At 38.5% G+C, this 18,431-nt stretch overlaps 1 protein-coding gene across 1 annotated transcript in view; it reads left to right on the plus strand.

The window, feature by feature from the left end:
* Positions 1-18,431, plus strand: part of arhgef28 (Rho guanine nucleotide exchange factor 28) — a 158,954-nt gene that overhangs the window by 32,968 nt on the left and 107,555 nt on the right. The window contains exons 3-4 of the mRNA XM_008102965.3: positions 10,981-11,122; positions 12,001-12,294. Of these exons, the coding sequence (XP_008101172.2) occupies positions 10,981-11,122; positions 12,001-12,294 (436 nt within the window). The remainder of the gene's footprint in view (positions 1-10,980; positions 11,123-12,000; positions 12,295-18,431) is intronic.

Below are 18,431 nucleotides of genomic sequence, written 5' to 3' on the forward strand. Positions count from 1 at the left end.
TGACTTCTCTCCGTTTTTGTTCTTTACTAGCATTAAATACTATGAACTGTAAATACTTTATGGCTGGAAACTGCAGTTAGCTTTAACAAGAGTTTGCAAAGCAATTTCACATGTCTGGCTCCAGTTTGTTTGTAAAATATATGTGAATTCCTTTTCTTGCCCATCTTCTGATCTTGGAAATGTTACTTTTTTGGGCTAACCCCCAACTGGGAGTTCTAGTCCAGAAGGTAACTTCTTTTGAAGTGTTGCTTCTCCCTGTTCACACCATCTCCTCTTCTTCCATACCATCGTCCTTGATTCTGCTGTTTGTGCTTTTTCTTCTTACCTTATCAACAAAGGGCTTAAAGAAATGCAGGAGGAGAGTCTGTTGTTCCTCCTCCTGCCATTAAAGCCCTTGGGGTGATCCTCATGAGAAAGTTGCCAGAGGGAACTGGGCCCAACTCCTCGCATTCCTTTTTAATTCTGTTTGTGCTAGCAAGGCTAAAAAAGGTTACAGGCAGTCCCCAAGTTACAAATGAGATAGGTTCTGTAGGTTTGTTCTTGAGTTGAATTTGTTTTTAAGTCAGAACAGATAGATTTTTAAAGTGTCACTCGAGCCACAGAAAGACACAAGCTTTGGATAGCATAGGGAAGGGTTAACATCCCTGTGGTGTTTGTTTTGCTGTCTGTGCCCCTGTTTAGAAGATTTCACTGCACTTTCTGTCCCTGTGATAATTTGGATTTTGAAAGATTTGGCTAGTTGTGGAAACAAGGATTGGTGAGAAAGCTTCAGGGCTGTTCCAGACAGGCCCTATATCCCAGGATCTGATCCCAAGTTTTCTATTTATCCCAGATTATCTGGCAGTGCGGACTCATATAATCCAGTTTAAAGTACAAAACCTGGGATCAGATCCTGGGATATAGGGCCTGTCTGGAAAGGCCCTCAGTGGAGACCCTTTTCCCCATGATAACTCTTTCAGGAGTGAATTTCCCTTCCGAAGGTAGATTTCTCTCACTTCTTGTTGTCTCAGTCCCAATCTTAACTATGAGTAGTTTGTAAGTCAGATGCTTGTAACTCAGGGACTGCCTGTACAAGGGTTAGCCTTTTTGGTCTCCAGGCATCCCTTCTATTGGGAAATGGGTGAGGCATTTCAGCCACCTTTCAACCCATGGGTCTCAGTAGGTGCTGAGCCATGCTGATCAATCACTGCCTGCCCTACAGTTTATAACACCGGCTTCAGACCTTATTCTATAGACTAGTCATGGTTAGCAGTCAATGTAGGCATAATGTTGCAGGAAAAAATACATTTATGTTTTAAAAAATAGGTGTCAGAACTCACAAATTAAAAGCAATTTATGGTAAAAGCTATGCTCCATATGGAATGGGCAGCTTTGTGTGCCGATTCTCATTTTGTAGGAGTCAGACATTGTTTCTTATGGGAGCATTCAAATATAGAATGCCTAGCCTTACCTGGAGTGGTACAACCCATGTTCTGCCACATGACCAATAGAACATGATGGCGCTGGTGTGAATAAGGTGGCTTTTTAGTTTGTTTTCAAAGGTATTATTTAACATTGGAACCAATGGTTCAGCACCTTGGATAGTTCCTTTAATGTTCAGATAGGACCCCAGATTTTCCACCAATAACAGAGTCACTAGTCTCCACTTGTCGAATTATAGGTGCCCTGTGAATGAGACGTTTAAGAGATTCAGTCATCCAGGGCACTGCTCAGTTTTTGCAAACGGAAGGCTATGACTTCCTTGATTGAATCAATCTATCTATTTGTAATGTAGTCTTTAGTGACACACAGGCACTAAATCAAAGTTAGGAAGTGGATTAAAAAGAAACACTTCCACTGTGGGGCACAGTTGCCCCAGGAAAGGGTTTGAGGCTGGAACTGTGGCTGCAGTATCTGCTGGATGAAGCTAGGAATTAGGAGTGGGGTTAGTGGGATGCACAGGAAATGGAGACAAAGTGGTGAAAAGCTAGCATTTTCAAGGAAACAATATGGTTTCCTTTCTGTGAGTGCTTGTTTACTTTTTGGCCAGTTGTGTTTCCAGGTCCTGATGAGTGCTCCATATTTTTTGGTTCCTGGATTCCAGCCCTGCATGGAATATACTCTGATTGGCTGCAGAAGATTTTGTTGTTTATTCTGGACTTTCTGGTGAGTTTTTTTTTTAAAAAAAGCTCTATTATGGGCCTAATAAGGCATGCATTGGGTGTGCATTTTATGGAAATCCCACCCTCGGGTTAACTTCAACCTGCATTAATAGTGCTTGCGTAGAACTGACCTTCCTCTTTGCTTATTGCTTTCCACTTTACATTATCATATTTTCCAGTGAGTCATGTCATCTCTTTATATTCACCAATTACAATAGCTTCCGTTAATTCACTAGTGAGGTTTTAGGATTGGTTCTTCTTTGTGATCTCTGTGACCATCACAAATGGGTCACCTCACAGTCTATTATTTGAAACCTTCCTGAGCTTTTACATTAGTCATTGTTTTCCTCCTTGAACAGAACCAATGGATGCTTGGGGCGATAGCACTTCCACTATGATCAGAAAAGGATTGATTGTCAGATAAGTGAAACCAGTGATCCTCCTTCTTCTTTATATGTCATGTAACTAAATGGGAGGACAGTGTCAAAGGACAGTCCTTGATATCAAGAGATCATCCGGAGTAAAAGTCTGTTTAGTTCCAAAGCTAGCCTGGATTCAGTATGTTTCTCTTTAGCAGGCATAGAGGTAGGCTCCATGAGAGATCATCTGAGGGCCAGGCAGATGAAGATGATGGGCTTGGTCCCAAAAAATCTTGAGGTGAAGTAATTAGATGTTGAACAGCTGGAAGAGGCAGTGTGATGAGATTCTTTACCTACTGCCTTGAGTACCACACTTAGGGCATGCTTATAAAGGAAAGCCTTCAATCTCACTACTCTGTTGCCTGTTGTGTAAAGTCCTGGTGGTGCCTGCATGGCTGAACATTGTGTTTAGCCAAGACACAAAAGACATTTCAAGTGGCATCTTTTTAAGGAATGTTATCGGCATGCTAAGTATATTTCTTGCAGGTACTTTTGGATGCTGTTACAAAGCCAGTGGCCAAAACCAAGTCAGAAAAGTATGAGACAAAATCATAAACTTGCATCTATTTTAAGCCAATAAGAAAGCAACCAATCTCAAAACTGCAAAGACAGAATAAAATACAAACTTTCCATAACCAACATTACAGAAAATCTTAACTGGGAAGTGAAAAAAAAAAACCTGTTACTGGGATGTTGCTGCTGCAGTGGACAAAAAGGAACTAAAGATTTAAGTGGGAAGTGAGCTGGTATGGTTTTGGGGAATGGGTCAGGCTGCCACTAAAACACTTAGATAAGAGCTCTTGAAACTTCCAAATGATTCACTGCTGGGTCACTTATTAGTGTGAGCTCACAGATGATCATTCACTGAACTAGAGTTATAGATAAATAATCTGTTCCTTTTTCACAGACGCATTTATTTTTTCATGTTGGCCATCCATGGTATCAACAGAACAGCTTTTATACCCATACATAAGCATTAAAAATCTATAGCATGGATGGTTCTGAATTTGGTATCTGATTAATATACATTTGCGTTTTGAGGATCAGATCTACTTCTTTCATAGCTGCTCTTTCAAGCTTTAGCCGTTTTCTATTTGAATACAGCCTCCATTTAGAATGAGCCAAAGTATGGAAAATGCTTAATAATTCCTGTGTCTATATTATCCATTTTAAATAAACAATCTGTGGTCATTATTTTTGTTTTCATAAAATTCAGTTGTAATCTGTTTTTTCACTTGCACTTTTTTCCTCGGTGTTTATTCCAAATCTTTGCTATTTCTTCCAACTAACATATTGTGAATTATTTTCATACCTCTTTCTTCTCACCTCACTTTCTACATGATATGGTGTGCATATAAATTAAAGAGAAATTGTGACCAATTATGGACTTTTCTGATCTACTTCCCAATTGGAAATCATTCTGTTACTTCATAGTGTCTGGATATGAATAGCCTCATAATTTGTTCCTGTTTTACTGAGATTTTCAGTTTGTAAAATCAGTTGTTTCACTTCCGGTGAACAAAGGATGGCATTTTTCTCGGATTTTGCTGATAGCATAATCTATTACTAGGATTGACTAAAACTTGGAAAAGTTACTTTTTTGAACTGCAAATCCCACACCTACCACGACTATGATTAGGAGATGTAGTCCAGCAAAGTGACTGGACTAACTCTGAGATTTGTGGCTCTTACTCAGCAGTGTCCTAAACCTCCCTTGTTCTCTGTGCCCCTTACATATGTGGTGTCCATCTTCAAAATTGTCTACCTGCAAAACAGTCTTTCTTAGGAAAAAGTCTTTCTAGAAGTACCAGTAATAATTCTTTAAATGTTACAGGATCTTTCATCATATTTCCTTTTTTAAAGTTACCATTTGTATGTGGTATTGAAAGGTCTCTCTCTCTCCCTTTGTGATAAGCTTGATTTGGTTCAATTTGATAATTTGTTTCTTTTTGTAGGATGAGGTCATGATAGTGGCCGTTTCAATACCTGCTTAGTGTCTGGTTTCATTCTATTCACAGTAGTCGTCACATGATATTCTTAAAACGTAAATAAACATTCACTAGACTCTAATCTTCAGGCTAAACTCTTATAGACTCAATGGTATATTAGCCACATATTCATTTTCATTCTTCTTGTTGTATGGGAGATTGCGTAGGCAACATGGTTGTTAAGTGACTCTAATTACTTAACAGCCACTCCTTTTCTATTATATATATATTTCCTTTGGCAGTTAAGTTCTTTCTGTTCTTGCTTATAGCAACAGCTGGACTTTGTAAACTCTTCCTTGATGAGTCAGTATATTTACTGTGAGCACATATCTACCCATTCTAAATTCCCATTATTTCATTCTCCTGCATGTGTGAACCCCAGTAATTTTACTGAGTAAAGCAAATGCTTTTATCTGATTAAATTAAATAGAACTTTATAGCACTTGACCTTTGGTAATAGATTTCCATTTTAAAAAATAAACACATACATTGATTTGATAAAAATATGTATTATTTTGCTATTGTTTGGGCAGGTGGTGTGGTGTGCTGGTCAACTAAACCCAACTCCCTTTCTGACTAGCAGACAAAGGGACTGAGTCAAAGGGATTGTAGCAAAATTGACATAGTTGGGTTCATCTCTACATCCTTCCTGGGGGGAACCCTCCGGGTGAGAAGGGCGGGATAGAAATATTTGAAATTTGAAATAAAACCCTACTGCTGACTCACTAGCGCCAGTAAATATCAATCCCTATTGTCTTTTTTGTTAACTATATATCCCAGTTTTAGTCCAGAAAGTTCAGTACAATGTTCATAAAGTTAATCATCACAAGAACCTGCTGCGGCAGTTTAAGTAAAGGTATTCCCCTGACATTATGTCTAGTCATATCCAACTCTGGAGGTTGGTGCTCATCTCCATTTATAAGCTGAAAAGCCAGCATTGTCCGTAAACACTTCCAAGGTCATGTGGCTGGCATGAAGCACCATTACCTTCCTACCAGAGTGGTACCTATTGATGTACTCACACTTGCATGCTTTCAAACTGCCTGGTTGGCAGAAGCTGGGGCTAACAGCGGAAGCTTACCTGCTCCCTGGATTCGAACTTCTGACCTTTCAGCCAGCAAGTTCAACATCTCAGTGGTTTAACCCGTTGTGCAGCTGGCAGCAGTTTAGTGACTAATAAAAGGTGATCACAGATTCATGACTGAAGGATCATTAGAAGCTATGTCATATGCTTATTGCTGCAATATTCTGATATCTTGGTGTGACTCTTATATATTAGATACAAACAGAATAATAATATAAATTGTGTAAGGGAGATGTATAGGCAGATACGATAATTCAAAACTCTGAAATGCCATAGAATTGCAGAGTTATAGGAACTTAATTTTCATTTAAATCATGGAGACAAATTAGTTTTGCCTCAATTCTCATCTGTTTCAACCAATTTGGATTTAATCTATTTTGTTTATTTGTTCTTTATAGAACTTGCAGGGTCCCCATCACTTATTTTGCTTTTGTAACACTGTAGCTCCATAGAAGAAGGAAAAATACTGCAGCTCCATAGTTCTATTTACTAAGTTTTCTCTGCTAGGAGACCTTTGTTAAGCAAATGGGCTGCTATATGCTGAAAAGTATGAGGCATTGCTGCAAGACTTTGACGGCCTGCTATTTAAGTCGAGATCTTGAAAGTTCACTTTTATTCCGTGGCTGGTTTTGAAATTCTAGTAAATATTTTCATCCAAGACAAACCTTCTAAATCTCCATCTGGCTAGCTATTGCAAACATTTAATTCAGAGTCCCAGACTGACCTTGTGACAGTAGTTTGTATGTGATTTTTGTATGTGGGAAGATTGCAATAAGCTTCTTAGGAGAGATACTGAAATGTATTTCACTTTCACAGGGCGTTTTTAGTTAAATGAGTCTTTGAAATGGCTTTGCCCAAAGCTCAGATTTAATTATAATTTAATTATTATCCAGGCATTATGTGTCAAGAACTAGCCTGAGACTCAATTATGATCTCAAAGCAAAAGTGGATCAGAAATCTAGTGTACAAGCTCCCGTGTAAGTCTAGTAATAAGAATAAAAACCTAATTATCTCAGAAAAGATTGCTGGAGACCTGATGTTAGAAGATCAAGACAAATTGTGGAGCAGAACAAAGCAGGGGGAAAGGTCAAATAATGATCACAAGAAGGGGGAAAGGATGGGGCTGACTTTGCCTTCTTGCTTTCCTCTTCTGCCTTTTAAATAATTCCTGTCTGCCTGGCAGCCATCTACTGTTTTATGTTTTTCAGTTGTCACTCAAAAAGGCAGGAAGCAGCATAACCAAAAAAACAAAAACAAAAAACAAGTTTTGGATTATGTAGATTTTGTCACCTTGAGTCTCAGTGAATTGGCAGGAGGAGGGAGCAGGAGGAATTTGCTGGGGAAAAAGTCTCCACTGTGATGATGTTCCAATTGTGGCAAATTCTTCCCAAGGAAACACTTCTAGTTAGTGCCTATGGTAATGTGCTTTCACAGCCAGGCAAACTGACTTTTTAAAAAATTTCAGAACACCTAATTTAAAGTCCCCCTTCCCCAGGCCTGTTCTGGTAATCTTGATGCAACAACAACAACAACAACAACAACAATAATAATAATAATAATAATAATAATAATTTATTTCTATACTGCCCTTTCTCCCAAAAGCGACTCAGGGCAGTGAACAACAAAAGATCAACATTCAGTGCCTAAGAAACATAACATAAATACAATTCAAATAACAATTATGTAAAAAAGGAAATTTCACCTAGTGTTGCTTGTTACCTGATTGTGCGACAAGTGACATTCTTTAAAATTAACCTCTTCTACGCAACTACTTAAAGGTACAATAGCCCTCTCCAGTTTTCATTCTGGCACTTAGCAGAGAATAATTACATTTGCAGAACTCTTCCAGCACTTTTGTTAATATTATTATATCTCAGACTCCATGTTTTTAATATCATGCCAGACTTTTATTACTCTCTTCCCAACTTTCCCCTGCATCTAGGCTGATATGAAGATGATAAATCTTTTTTGTTATTTTGTGACGTTTTGGTTGACCACCCTATAAAGGGATCATACTGTTAGTTTTTCACATTTGACATGGTGCTCTAAATCCCTTGCATTTCACATGATGTCAGTCTATAACTGTTAGTGGATTAGTTCTCCTCATATGTTTACTGTTTTCATTTAAAGATGAGAATGACACCAGAAGGAAAGGTGACACATAATTCTTGTGACATATGGATTGAATAGTAAAATCTAGGACAGCTGTGGAGTGCTGGGAATTTGGGGAAATCCTACAGTATTTTCAAGGAGAGTTGAACACTTCAGAGCATAGATCTAATTAGAGCTGTCTTTAAAAGAGTGTCAAAAAGGCTTCTCTCTTTCTATGTATGTGTTCATGGAAGAGACAGAGGACATGTGCCTTACTGATTGTCTTTACTTTAAATTAGCACCATTAGTGTAAGTTTATCACTCTTAATTTAAATTTCCTTTTCTAACAACACCACCATTTAGAAATTATGGGATTGTGATTGATCCTGAGTGGTGGAGTGTATGTTTGCATATATGTACATACATACCTACATTAATTCTGGCACTGTTGCTGCTATGTCATGTTTTCCGCTGATAGATTAGCTGTAGATGGGTGGGGAGGTTTTCATTTCCTGACCTGAGGCAGTGCTTCTCGGATATCTTATGTGAGAGACCAGTATTTGTTTGTATTTAATGTGTTGGGACTGGTACCAAATCTGTGCCCAGTAGCTACAACTGTTCCTTTCTTTCCTTGAAAACTTTGCAAATCAGCACTGATCCAGGGACTTTCACTTTGGGCATCACCAAACTTGTGCTGATCTGAAATGAAAAGGGATGTGTAATTTTTTTTAAATTTTTTAACAGTGAAAGCCTTGTCAGTTCTTTATGTAATTTGTTTTCTTGATCCAGATGCTTTATTTGCATCTGTACAGTTCTGTTTTAATTTTATTAGAAGGAATTATACCAACTAGGAATTTCTTCCTTTAAGGAAACAGCATAGTCTGTGTTTCTTCTCTAGTATCTGTTAGATTCTTTGGTATTGTTTTTTGATGATTATATACTATATGCTTCAAATATTTTTAATGTATGGAGGACTAGAATTGGGCTTGATAGCTGAGAGAACTAGCACAAATTCAAAAGTGTTCATACAGAAGCATCAGTATGACTTTATTTAGGAAACATTGAAGTTCTGTTGGCCCTTCACTTTTGCGAGTTTAGTGTTTGTGGGCTTGTTTATTTGTGAATTTGATTAATACAGTCTCTTTGGGAATCTCTGGTTCCTAGGGTGACTCTGTGGTCAACTTCTGGGGAAAGTTTTGTTACCAGGTGCAGAGTATTGAGTGGTGTAGCGGAAGTAGTACTGGTCCAGATAACACCATGTGCAAAGAACTCACACCAGGCAGAGGAATTTAAATGAACAAAGGAAACTTTACTCTTGCTTCTAGAGTTGAAATCAAATAAACAGTTCTGCAATCATACAATGACCTTGTAGTTGCATAAAGTAAATAACTAATAAATCAGCATCAATATATACAGCATAATAGCTAGAGAGCCTTTCTTCCCAGTGCTCTCTCTAGCAAGCTCAAATCCCAACTGACATTCCCAGCCACCTGCATCAAAAAAATACATTGTTTGAGGTGTGGCTTGCCTCTGCAAAAAGATCAGCTCTCCTTTTGCAGAGATTTCTTGCAAGGATTTCTTTACACACACACATATATACACATTAGCAAATTGGCGTAATAAGTTTGTCATAGAGTTGCCCTGGAAGAGTGATTCATAAAGAAGTGTTCTGCCAGGTAAAAATAAAGTAACAGATGTTCCACTTTCCCAGCGTTCCTGTGCACCTAACGCCCATGAAAATGCATAGTGTAATTTGGAATAAATCTGATGCTGTACAATTATTATTAAAATACACAAGAATTATAACAGGTTATGCTAAATGAATTGATTTATGATTTTCACCAATTTATATGTCGCTAATATTTTGTTGTTCTTCTTTGAGTTTCAGTGATTGCACCTTAGGTGCAGTAGTCGTCAGGGCCACAGTCCTGCTGTAGTTCATCAATTTTAATAACCATTGATTTTAGTGGGAAAGTTTTATGCTCTTGGTCCCACCCTCATCCCAAGTAGGGCTGGTGGGAATGAGAGTGGGTGCCTTCTCCGTGGTCGCCCCCCACTTCTGGAACTTCACTTCACTTCACTTTATTTCTTAATTAGTCACTCTCCACCAGAGTGCTCCGAGCAATTTACAATTTAAAATATCATTCCACAATATAAAAACATTCAACATAAAAACATTCAACAGTGACTATTTGGCAAATTAGATTTACTTAAATTCACAACTCCCTCCCAAAAGAAATAAATCTGGCCCCCTCCCTCCTCTCCTTCAAAAAACAACTGAAGACCTACTTATGCTCACTAGCATATGGATAGGAAGAGAATCAGATAATGAGAGATCACTGTCGGGTCCCTGGCTGAGAACTATATCGAAGTTGGACCTTTCTAGTCCACACCAGCTCAATGACCATTGTTTGACTATACAACCAACTGACACTGTTTTGTGAACTCTTAGTTGGCTGTTGTAAATTAATGTGGATGTTTGTTTAGATTTTATGTTATTACATAATTTTGACTTTTCGTTTGACTACGTGTAGTCAATTTATTAATTTATTGATGTCAGGTTTAATTTACTGATGTTAGGCTTTAATTTGATGTTAGGTTTCAATGTTATTTTCATATGCGGGGATTCTCTGGGATTTTATATCAGTATTTGTTTGTTTTACAGAGGCATTGAATGTTTGCTGTTGTATGTTGGAATCTGCCATGGGTCCCCTTGGGGAGATATGATGGAATACAAATAAAGTTATTATATTATATTATAATGCATGTTTTTACCTTTCCCACTGAAATCAATAGGATTATCTGGATTGTGTCTGATATATATTGTCACCTTTTATATGTTACTTCTTATTTAAAAGTTTTCAGGCAATGTTTTTTATTGTGCAATTAGTGTGCCTTATCAGAAATTCAGCGCAGAGGAAGACATTGACCCCATCTACATTGCCGTATAATACAGTTTGAAACTGTATTATATGGTCAGTATAATGCAGCTGAATGCATGATATGACAGTGTAGATAAGGTAATTTTCTTCCCCATGTAACAGTCCCAAGCTTTTCCTATTGCTTCTTTCATTTTCCCCCCTTTCCACAGAAAATTAATTAAGGGTGGGAAAGATGGAATTGCTGCAAACTGTGCTTTTGGTTGTTATTGTGATGTTGTTAGAGCTTGGAAATAATTATTTGCTGTAATATAATATGAAAAGAAAATGAAAATTTAACTCTGTGGTATATCTCAACAAAATTATTTTTTTCCCCAGGGGCAAGTTATTGTACATGGAAAACTGGAAAAATATCTCCCAGAGGATGCTGAATTTTACTTTGTTTACCAGGGCTCCATCCAGAGACATGTGATTTTTGCCAAGCGTGTTAATATTAGCATCCTTCAATCTATTTTTCCAGGTGAGATTTGTAGTCAGCACTCATTGTCTTGTTGCTTTCCTACATATTGCGTGTTTGCTTTTGCTAAAGGCGTTGAACTGAGCTCAGATATACTAGTAGTTATTACAATGGAAGACAAAAGACTGCATTGTCACAAAGGATGCTTCAGGCAGCATAGGGTGCATCTACACTGTAGAATTAATGCAGTTTGATGCAATTTTAACTGTCAAGGCTTAATGCTATGGAATCCTGGGATTTGTATCTAGGCAGAAAAAACCAAAGATCTTGTAAAACTAAAGCATGCACAATTTTATAGCTTTGAGCTATAGTAATGAAAGTGGTGTCAAATTGTACTAATTCTGTAGTATAGATCCACCCATGGTATATTTATAATGTTCATGGTCCAATCATTATTTTGAACATCATACACACACACACATTTGGTAGCATAAGTCATAAGAAATGTACACTTTGTTTTGTTTCAACAAGCTAGGGACATGTACCTTATTTTATAGGAAAATTACACCTCTTATTTCCTTTCAGGAATGTGATCCTTCCACAAAACAAGGTGCATGTCACCCATAACTTATTTTAAGCAAGAAAAAGACAAATACTTTAAAAAGTACTTCTGCTGCTTAGATCCTACCAGTGAGGGAGATGTCCAGACAATAATTTCCAAACTCTAAGTTTTTGGACTTTGGCTCCCAGAAGCCTTAGCTGCTTTGGCCAATGATCAGGGATTTTTGGGAGCTGAAGCCCAAAATACCCAGAAGACCAGACATTGGATAACACTGCAGTCTGGGGCTGCTAAAATAGATGGGAGGGATGTGCATTCAGCTTGCAGATTATAAAATTTCTCACCCTGGTATAACTGTTATTCTTTTCTTGTATGCTTTCAGCTCACCAAGAGCAAGAAGAGGTTTCTGTCTCGGTGGTCATGCATCCAAAGGAAGGTGCACCTGTGACCCTTGGTTTCTCATCTATAACGTACAAACAGGACACAGCTTGTGAAATAGCATGTTTTCTTGTGAACCACATGGATTGCCTTACAGCTTTCAGCCATAATATACTACTCAGTAGGTTTAGTTTAACTTCAGAAGATATTCAGTCAATGGATCATGCTATTATGCTCGCTATGGCCTGTGAAGGAATGCCACCCACTTGGAATATCATTGGAAGTAGTCCAGAAGATGGTAAGAAAATAATTGTCTTCTGTCTTACTCAGATTGTGCCTATTTCTGTTTTGAGAGCAGTTAGCTCACCATTCATGCAGCATTCAGGAAGTTATCTCAAAGTTAATTTGTTCTTGCTATTGGTTATAGTTCTTCATTCATTACTGTGCCTTTGAAAAATAACTATGTTGCTTGTTACATTTTTTGGAAAAAATTCAAACAGTTTTAAAAAATCGATAAGCAATAGCATAAAAAGTACAAAAATTATATCAACCCCTCCATACACTATCTTTAAAAGAAGCTTTTAAAAGTTACATGAAAATGTTATTTATTTAATGTCCCTCCTTTCTCTTTTTTGCATGTCCCAATGCAACTTATACAAAATAAAAAAATAAAAAAAACCAATTTTATTGAAAATTCAAAGATAAAACTGTTTAACATGCATGTAAACATGTATTTTTTTACATATGTAAAAAAAGGAAAAAACTAATCTATAGTGCCTTTTACCATATGGATTCTAGGCCAGAGATCTGCCTAAATAATAAAAAAATAAAAAGTTGCCTACTGGCAGAAAGAAAAGAACGAGCGCTCAACTGATGCCCAATTGCAAGGAATTCTACAAACTAGGAGTAATCACAGGACAGGCTCTGGTGAGGGGCATTGCTCTCCAATCTTATCAAAACATTATTATGCCAATGAAGCACCTCTGAAGAGTGGGTTGAGTGTTGGACCACTATTCTGGAGAGCAAAGTTTGAATCCCTGCATGGCCATGGGTGATCTTGGATAATTCATACTTTTGCAGCCTCAGAAGAAGGGAAAGGAAACTGCCCTCTGAACAAATCATACTAAGCAAACCCTGTGCTTTAGGGATGCCATAGCTCTAAGGAATAATATAGTAACAACAAGAAAACAACTTTGTTTGCACTCATTACTTTACTTTGAATAAAAACCAGAAATGTACAGGACTTTATCATGTGGAGATGGCAAACCACATTAAGTCATGTCATACCTGTTTCTGGTCTGCCACCTCTCTGTGATGAAGCCGCACCATGGTTTCTTGAACTTACCTGGTGCAGTGAATAATTAAGGCAACCCTATGGTGGTGAACCTATCACAGGTTTTCTGAGGCGGATAGTATTTGACTTTCCTAAGTTCATCCAATGGATTTTCATGGCTGAGCAGCAATTTGAACCCTGGTCTCCATAGGCAAGATCCAACATCCAAATCATTATGCCATGCTATGCGTAGCCATTTCTAATGTTAGATATGAGTCCATTAATCCTCTTGCATCAAGAAGTCCTGTTTGTGCAATGTAGAGGGGAATTGCTGGGACTGCTCCTCACATTGGAGGAACAGTAGTAATGTTCATCTGTTGTGAATAATGTTTTTGGTTCCTATAATAATGCTTCCAGAATAGATGTGGGGACAGAGTTGGCATCTGGGTTTGTGGCAGGGTCTTGTCGCTATAATACGATCAGTGTCATCTATCTTATAAACAAGTACTGTAATTGTTTAAAGTTTGGGGGCTTCTGGAAATATCCTGTCTGTCCTGAACTGCATATCGGCAACTATGAGATCTGAATCAGTAGGGTATGGTATCACAGCTAAAATATATATAGGCCATATCTTTTCTTCCTCTTTTTCACATATTCCTTCAAGAAGTATGCAAGCAGCATCTATCCCTCCTCTCCCTCTCCTTCCTCATTGTCTCTCCATCTTTTAATTTTCATCAATTGGATTTCTATAATCATTCTTTTTGCCAGAGGTCTCCTTGTCGGGTAAGGTCTTTTAAACTGTGGGTGAGGGTTGTATATAGCCACAAAGCTGCTGGTTTCCCATTGCTGTGCAATTGTGTTCTGTTTTTTTTTATGGAGGCCATGTCTATCTTGATGTACAGTGTAGTGTTGGCATATCAACATGTGCACAAGCTGAGCATGAAAGAAAAGGCAACAGTCCATCTCATTGATTAGACCAGTGGTTCTCAACCTGGGTTCCCCAGATGTTTTTGGCCTTCAACACCCAGAAATCCTAACAGCTGGTAAACTGGCTGGGATTTCTGGGAGTTGTAGGTCAAAACCCCTGGGGACCCACAGGTTGAGAACCACTGGATTAGGCAGTAAAGCAGCACCAGTAATTTCAAATCAAGACAGCATGTGCCTCCTACCAGCTGATTACAAACACTTAACTTCTCCTCCTCCTTAGCTGGCGGCACTCCAGCTGCAAATTGTTTTCTGTCTAGCTTCCCACTAGGGATGCAGGGTGTGTCATAGTTGGTAGCTACTGGTCACTGGTGTTCATTAAAGAAACCTATTTCAGTCATCAATGACTAATTAACGATTATCTTGAACAAACCTTTTGAACCACAAACCCATCAACAATATGGGTTCCATGTTGGAATCTACTTTAGGAGTTTTTTTTGGAGAAATAGGGGATATAAAGAAAATGAACCCAAAAGGCTGCATGACACGATTTGTTTCCATGCCTGCATTGCTGAAGTATGAACGGGCCTTCAGAAATTAAAAAGAAAATTCTAAACTGCTATTGTTTTAGGTTAATGATACGATGTGAAAAATCACAAAGTTAATTTGTAGCAGGAATACCAGAAACCCTTAACAGTTCTTTCTGCAATTCAGTCTTCTCTCTTTTTAAAAACATCTTTGTTTCCTTACTGGATTCAGTTCATTTTATGGATAAGGCTTGTCAACCACTGATGAAAACTCTTGAGAGTTCGAACAAGATAAAAATCATGAAAATAAAAGGGCTCCACCTTGATTTCGAACAGATGAAAGCTATTTACTCAAAATTTGTTATTACATAAACAAAAGGAGACATCCATTGTCTAGAAACAGTCAAAAGAATGCTGCTGTGCAGGAATTGTGGCTTGTCAACCACCTCTTTATTGCAATACTATTCCCAATGATCTGTCACTGTTTAACTCTGTTAGGTATGGTTTGCACTGAATCATATCATAATGGAACAAAAAAGCTAATCTTTGTGTAAATAAAATTAAGGTTTTAAAAATTGCTTTCAAGGAAATAAATATTTTCTTTGTAAGTATGTTATTATATAGTTACCAAAAGCTACTGACAAGAGGTATGTGGCAGACTTAAACAGGGAATCTGATTTCAGGTCTTCATCCTACCCCAAAATTCACTTCAACAAGAGTACCCTGGAATAACATTTTATGGTGGTGCTTTGGTTGGAAAAGAAGTACAAATTCTGATGTTTTGTGGAAGCACTTACATTATCCATCTCTAATATGTTTGACTTCAAATACACTGCACCACAGCTTCTATTATCTTGAGTCATATGCAAGAATCACTTTAGCTGCTCGTTGGAAATGGCTGTTGTCTCCCAAATTGTTCAGCCGGTGTTATGGGAATTTAAGTCTGATGCATGGGAATGGGTGGACTCCAGGTTGAGGAATGCTGATCTAGGTCATATTAAGCCAATGGTTCTCAACCTGTGCGTCCCCGGATGTTTTGGCCTTCAACTCCCAGATATCCTAACAGCTGGTAAACTGACTGGGATTTCTGGGAGTCGTAGGCCAAAACACCTGAGGACCTTCAGGTTGAGAACCACTGTATCAAGCCAAACCCTCATCTGCAGTAGAGGTCACTACAGGAGTACTTTGGATTTGTTAGTCTTAACAGAAGTACAAAGCCTCACAATTGGGTAAACCCTTTGCCCTTTCCATCACAGCTAATTATAAATCTAATAGAAGGTGGGCAATGTGTTGCCATTTAAGTTCAATAGGACTGCAGATCTGATCAGCTGTAGTCAGAATAGTCAACGTTGACAGATTGTGGTAGTTGCAGCCTTTCCCCCATAAGAAACTGTTTCTTCCCATTGCCCAGTGTGCACCTGGATTAAACATTCTGAAGTTACTGTATGGGTATTGGTGGAAATGTCAAATAAATTTTATTTTCATATCAGAAGCAAAACCGAGGATACAGCTGCAATGTATTTAAAAACACAAACAAAGTTAAAAACTTGACATTATACTAAATGTCCTTTAACTAGTAGCTGACCATTTGGAGTGTGGTGTTGCTATAAGAAGGTCCTCCTTTGTGCATGTGACAGGGTTCAGACTGCATTGTAGTAGGTGGTCTGTGGTTTGCTCTTCCCTACACTCGCATGCCATGGACTCCACTTTGTGGCCCCAATTCTTAAGGTTAGCTCTGCATCTCGAGGTGCCAGAGGGCAGTCTGTTCAGCACTTTCCAAGTCGCCCAGTCTTCTGTGTGCCCAGGAGGGAGTCTCTCATTCAGTATCAGACATGGCTTTTTTTCATGTCAGGAACGACTTGAGAAACTGCAAGTCGCTTCTGGAGTGAGAGAATTGGCTGTCTGCAAGGACGTTGCCCAGGGGACGCCCGGATATTTTGATGTTTTTACCATCCTTGTGGGAGGCTTCTCTCATGTCCCCGCATGGAGCTGGAGCTGATAGAGGGAGCTCATCCACGCTCTCCCCGGGATGGATTTGAACCTGGCAGCCTTCAGGGTTGTCAAATAAAGAAAGAAAGGTGTTTAGAAATAGGCATTGTTCGATTATGAGAAAAGCTTCTGGATTTTTCACTGGCACTTTTGCAGATGGAGCATTACTGGCATGTTTTCCTTGAAGACTGCTGAGCCAGGGCCACCACTGAGATGCACATCAGCTTCTTTGATATAGCCATGCTAAAGGCACTGTAATAACATAATCACTTTTGTTCCTGTTGAGCAGTCAGTCCAGAGTGCAAAGGGAACTTTGGAACAGGCAGCCAAGCAAGCAAAATTGGATCCGTATCCTTGTGGAAAAATAAGAGTTGCAGCCTTGCACAACCATTGCTTAAATGCAGGCAAATCAGCACTAATAAAGCAATCTTTGAAGGATTACTATTGTTGCAGAGTATTATTGTTTCATTCAGTATAGTGGGCATTCCTACAGTTCAGGTATTGCCCTGCCAAGGACTGGGAGAGGGGAATGCCTTGGCAGTGTACGTCCTTGAGTTCCCTTCGGGGCGAGAAAGGCAAGGTATAAATGAAGTAAATAAAATAAATTAGCAAATTCTATTTCTCTCTATTTAGTTTAAATTTGCCGGTATTCTGCATGCTATATGACAAATGTTTTTTTTTTCCAAAATAAAATTTGGAAACGGGGCTGCTGTGAGTTTTCTGGGCTGTCTGGTCATGTTCCAGAAGCATTTTCTCCTGATGTTTCACCCACATCTATGGCAGGCATCCTCAGAGGTTGTGAGGTATATTGGAAAGTAGGCAAGGGAGGTTTATTTATCTGTGGAAGGTCCAGGGTGGGAGAAAGAACTTTTGTCTGATGGAGGCAAGTGTGACTGTTGCAATTGGCCATCTTGATGGTGGTTGTGAGAGTGGTCCAGCATTTCTGTGTTCTCAAATAATCTGCTGTGTCCAGGTTGGTTCATCAGGTGCTCTGCTATGGCTGAGTTAGTCTGCAGTGCCTTTCATGTTCCTTGATTCGTGTTTCGGCAAGGCTGCGTTTGGTGGTCCCTATGTAGACTTGTCCACAGCTGCATGGTGGGGGGATCCCTCTTGTCCTTTGCTGAACGTAGCACTTGTTGGATTTTCTTAATGGGTCTGTAAATAGTTTGTAGGTTGTGTTTCTTCATCAAAAATTTGGAAAATTATTAGGGTAGACTGTAGCTCCTAGTGTATGTAAAAAGAGGTCATTTATTATTAATTTTTTTCAAAGAAATAGCATGTACAAGAGAAAGAAATGGGGAAAAAGGAATGTTCCAACCCCTTTAAGATTCAATTCTCAGATGCAGTACACAGAGTAATATAGTGGGATATGCAGATATATCACATGCAGTGGAAAATGCATTTTGTACTGAATAAGTCGTTTATATCCATGAAAGCTCATGCTAAAATAAAAATGAGTTATGCTTAAATATGCTGCCACATTCCTTTTTTCTTCCTCCTTCCTTTTATCATAAAGATCTTTACTGTAGAACAAATGGAAGATGAATATCCAAGATTATACACTTTCTTAGAGTAAAAGTTGTATGTGAAGCACAGAGAGTGGATTAGCATGCTGCTGTTTAAAAGCCATTAGAATAATTGAATCACAGACTTAGAAGGGATCCTAGGAACCATCTAGTCAATCCCATATCGGTGCAGGAAACAGATAAGTCACCACTGAAA

Source organism: Anolis carolinensis, chromosome 2 (assembly GCF_035594765.1).
Source record: "Anolis carolinensis isolate JA03-04 chromosome 2, rAnoCar3.1.pri, whole genome shotgun sequence".
In the NCBI taxonomy this organism is placed as follows: domain Eukaryota; kingdom Metazoa; phylum Chordata; class Lepidosauria; order Squamata; family Dactyloidae; genus Anolis; species Anolis carolinensis.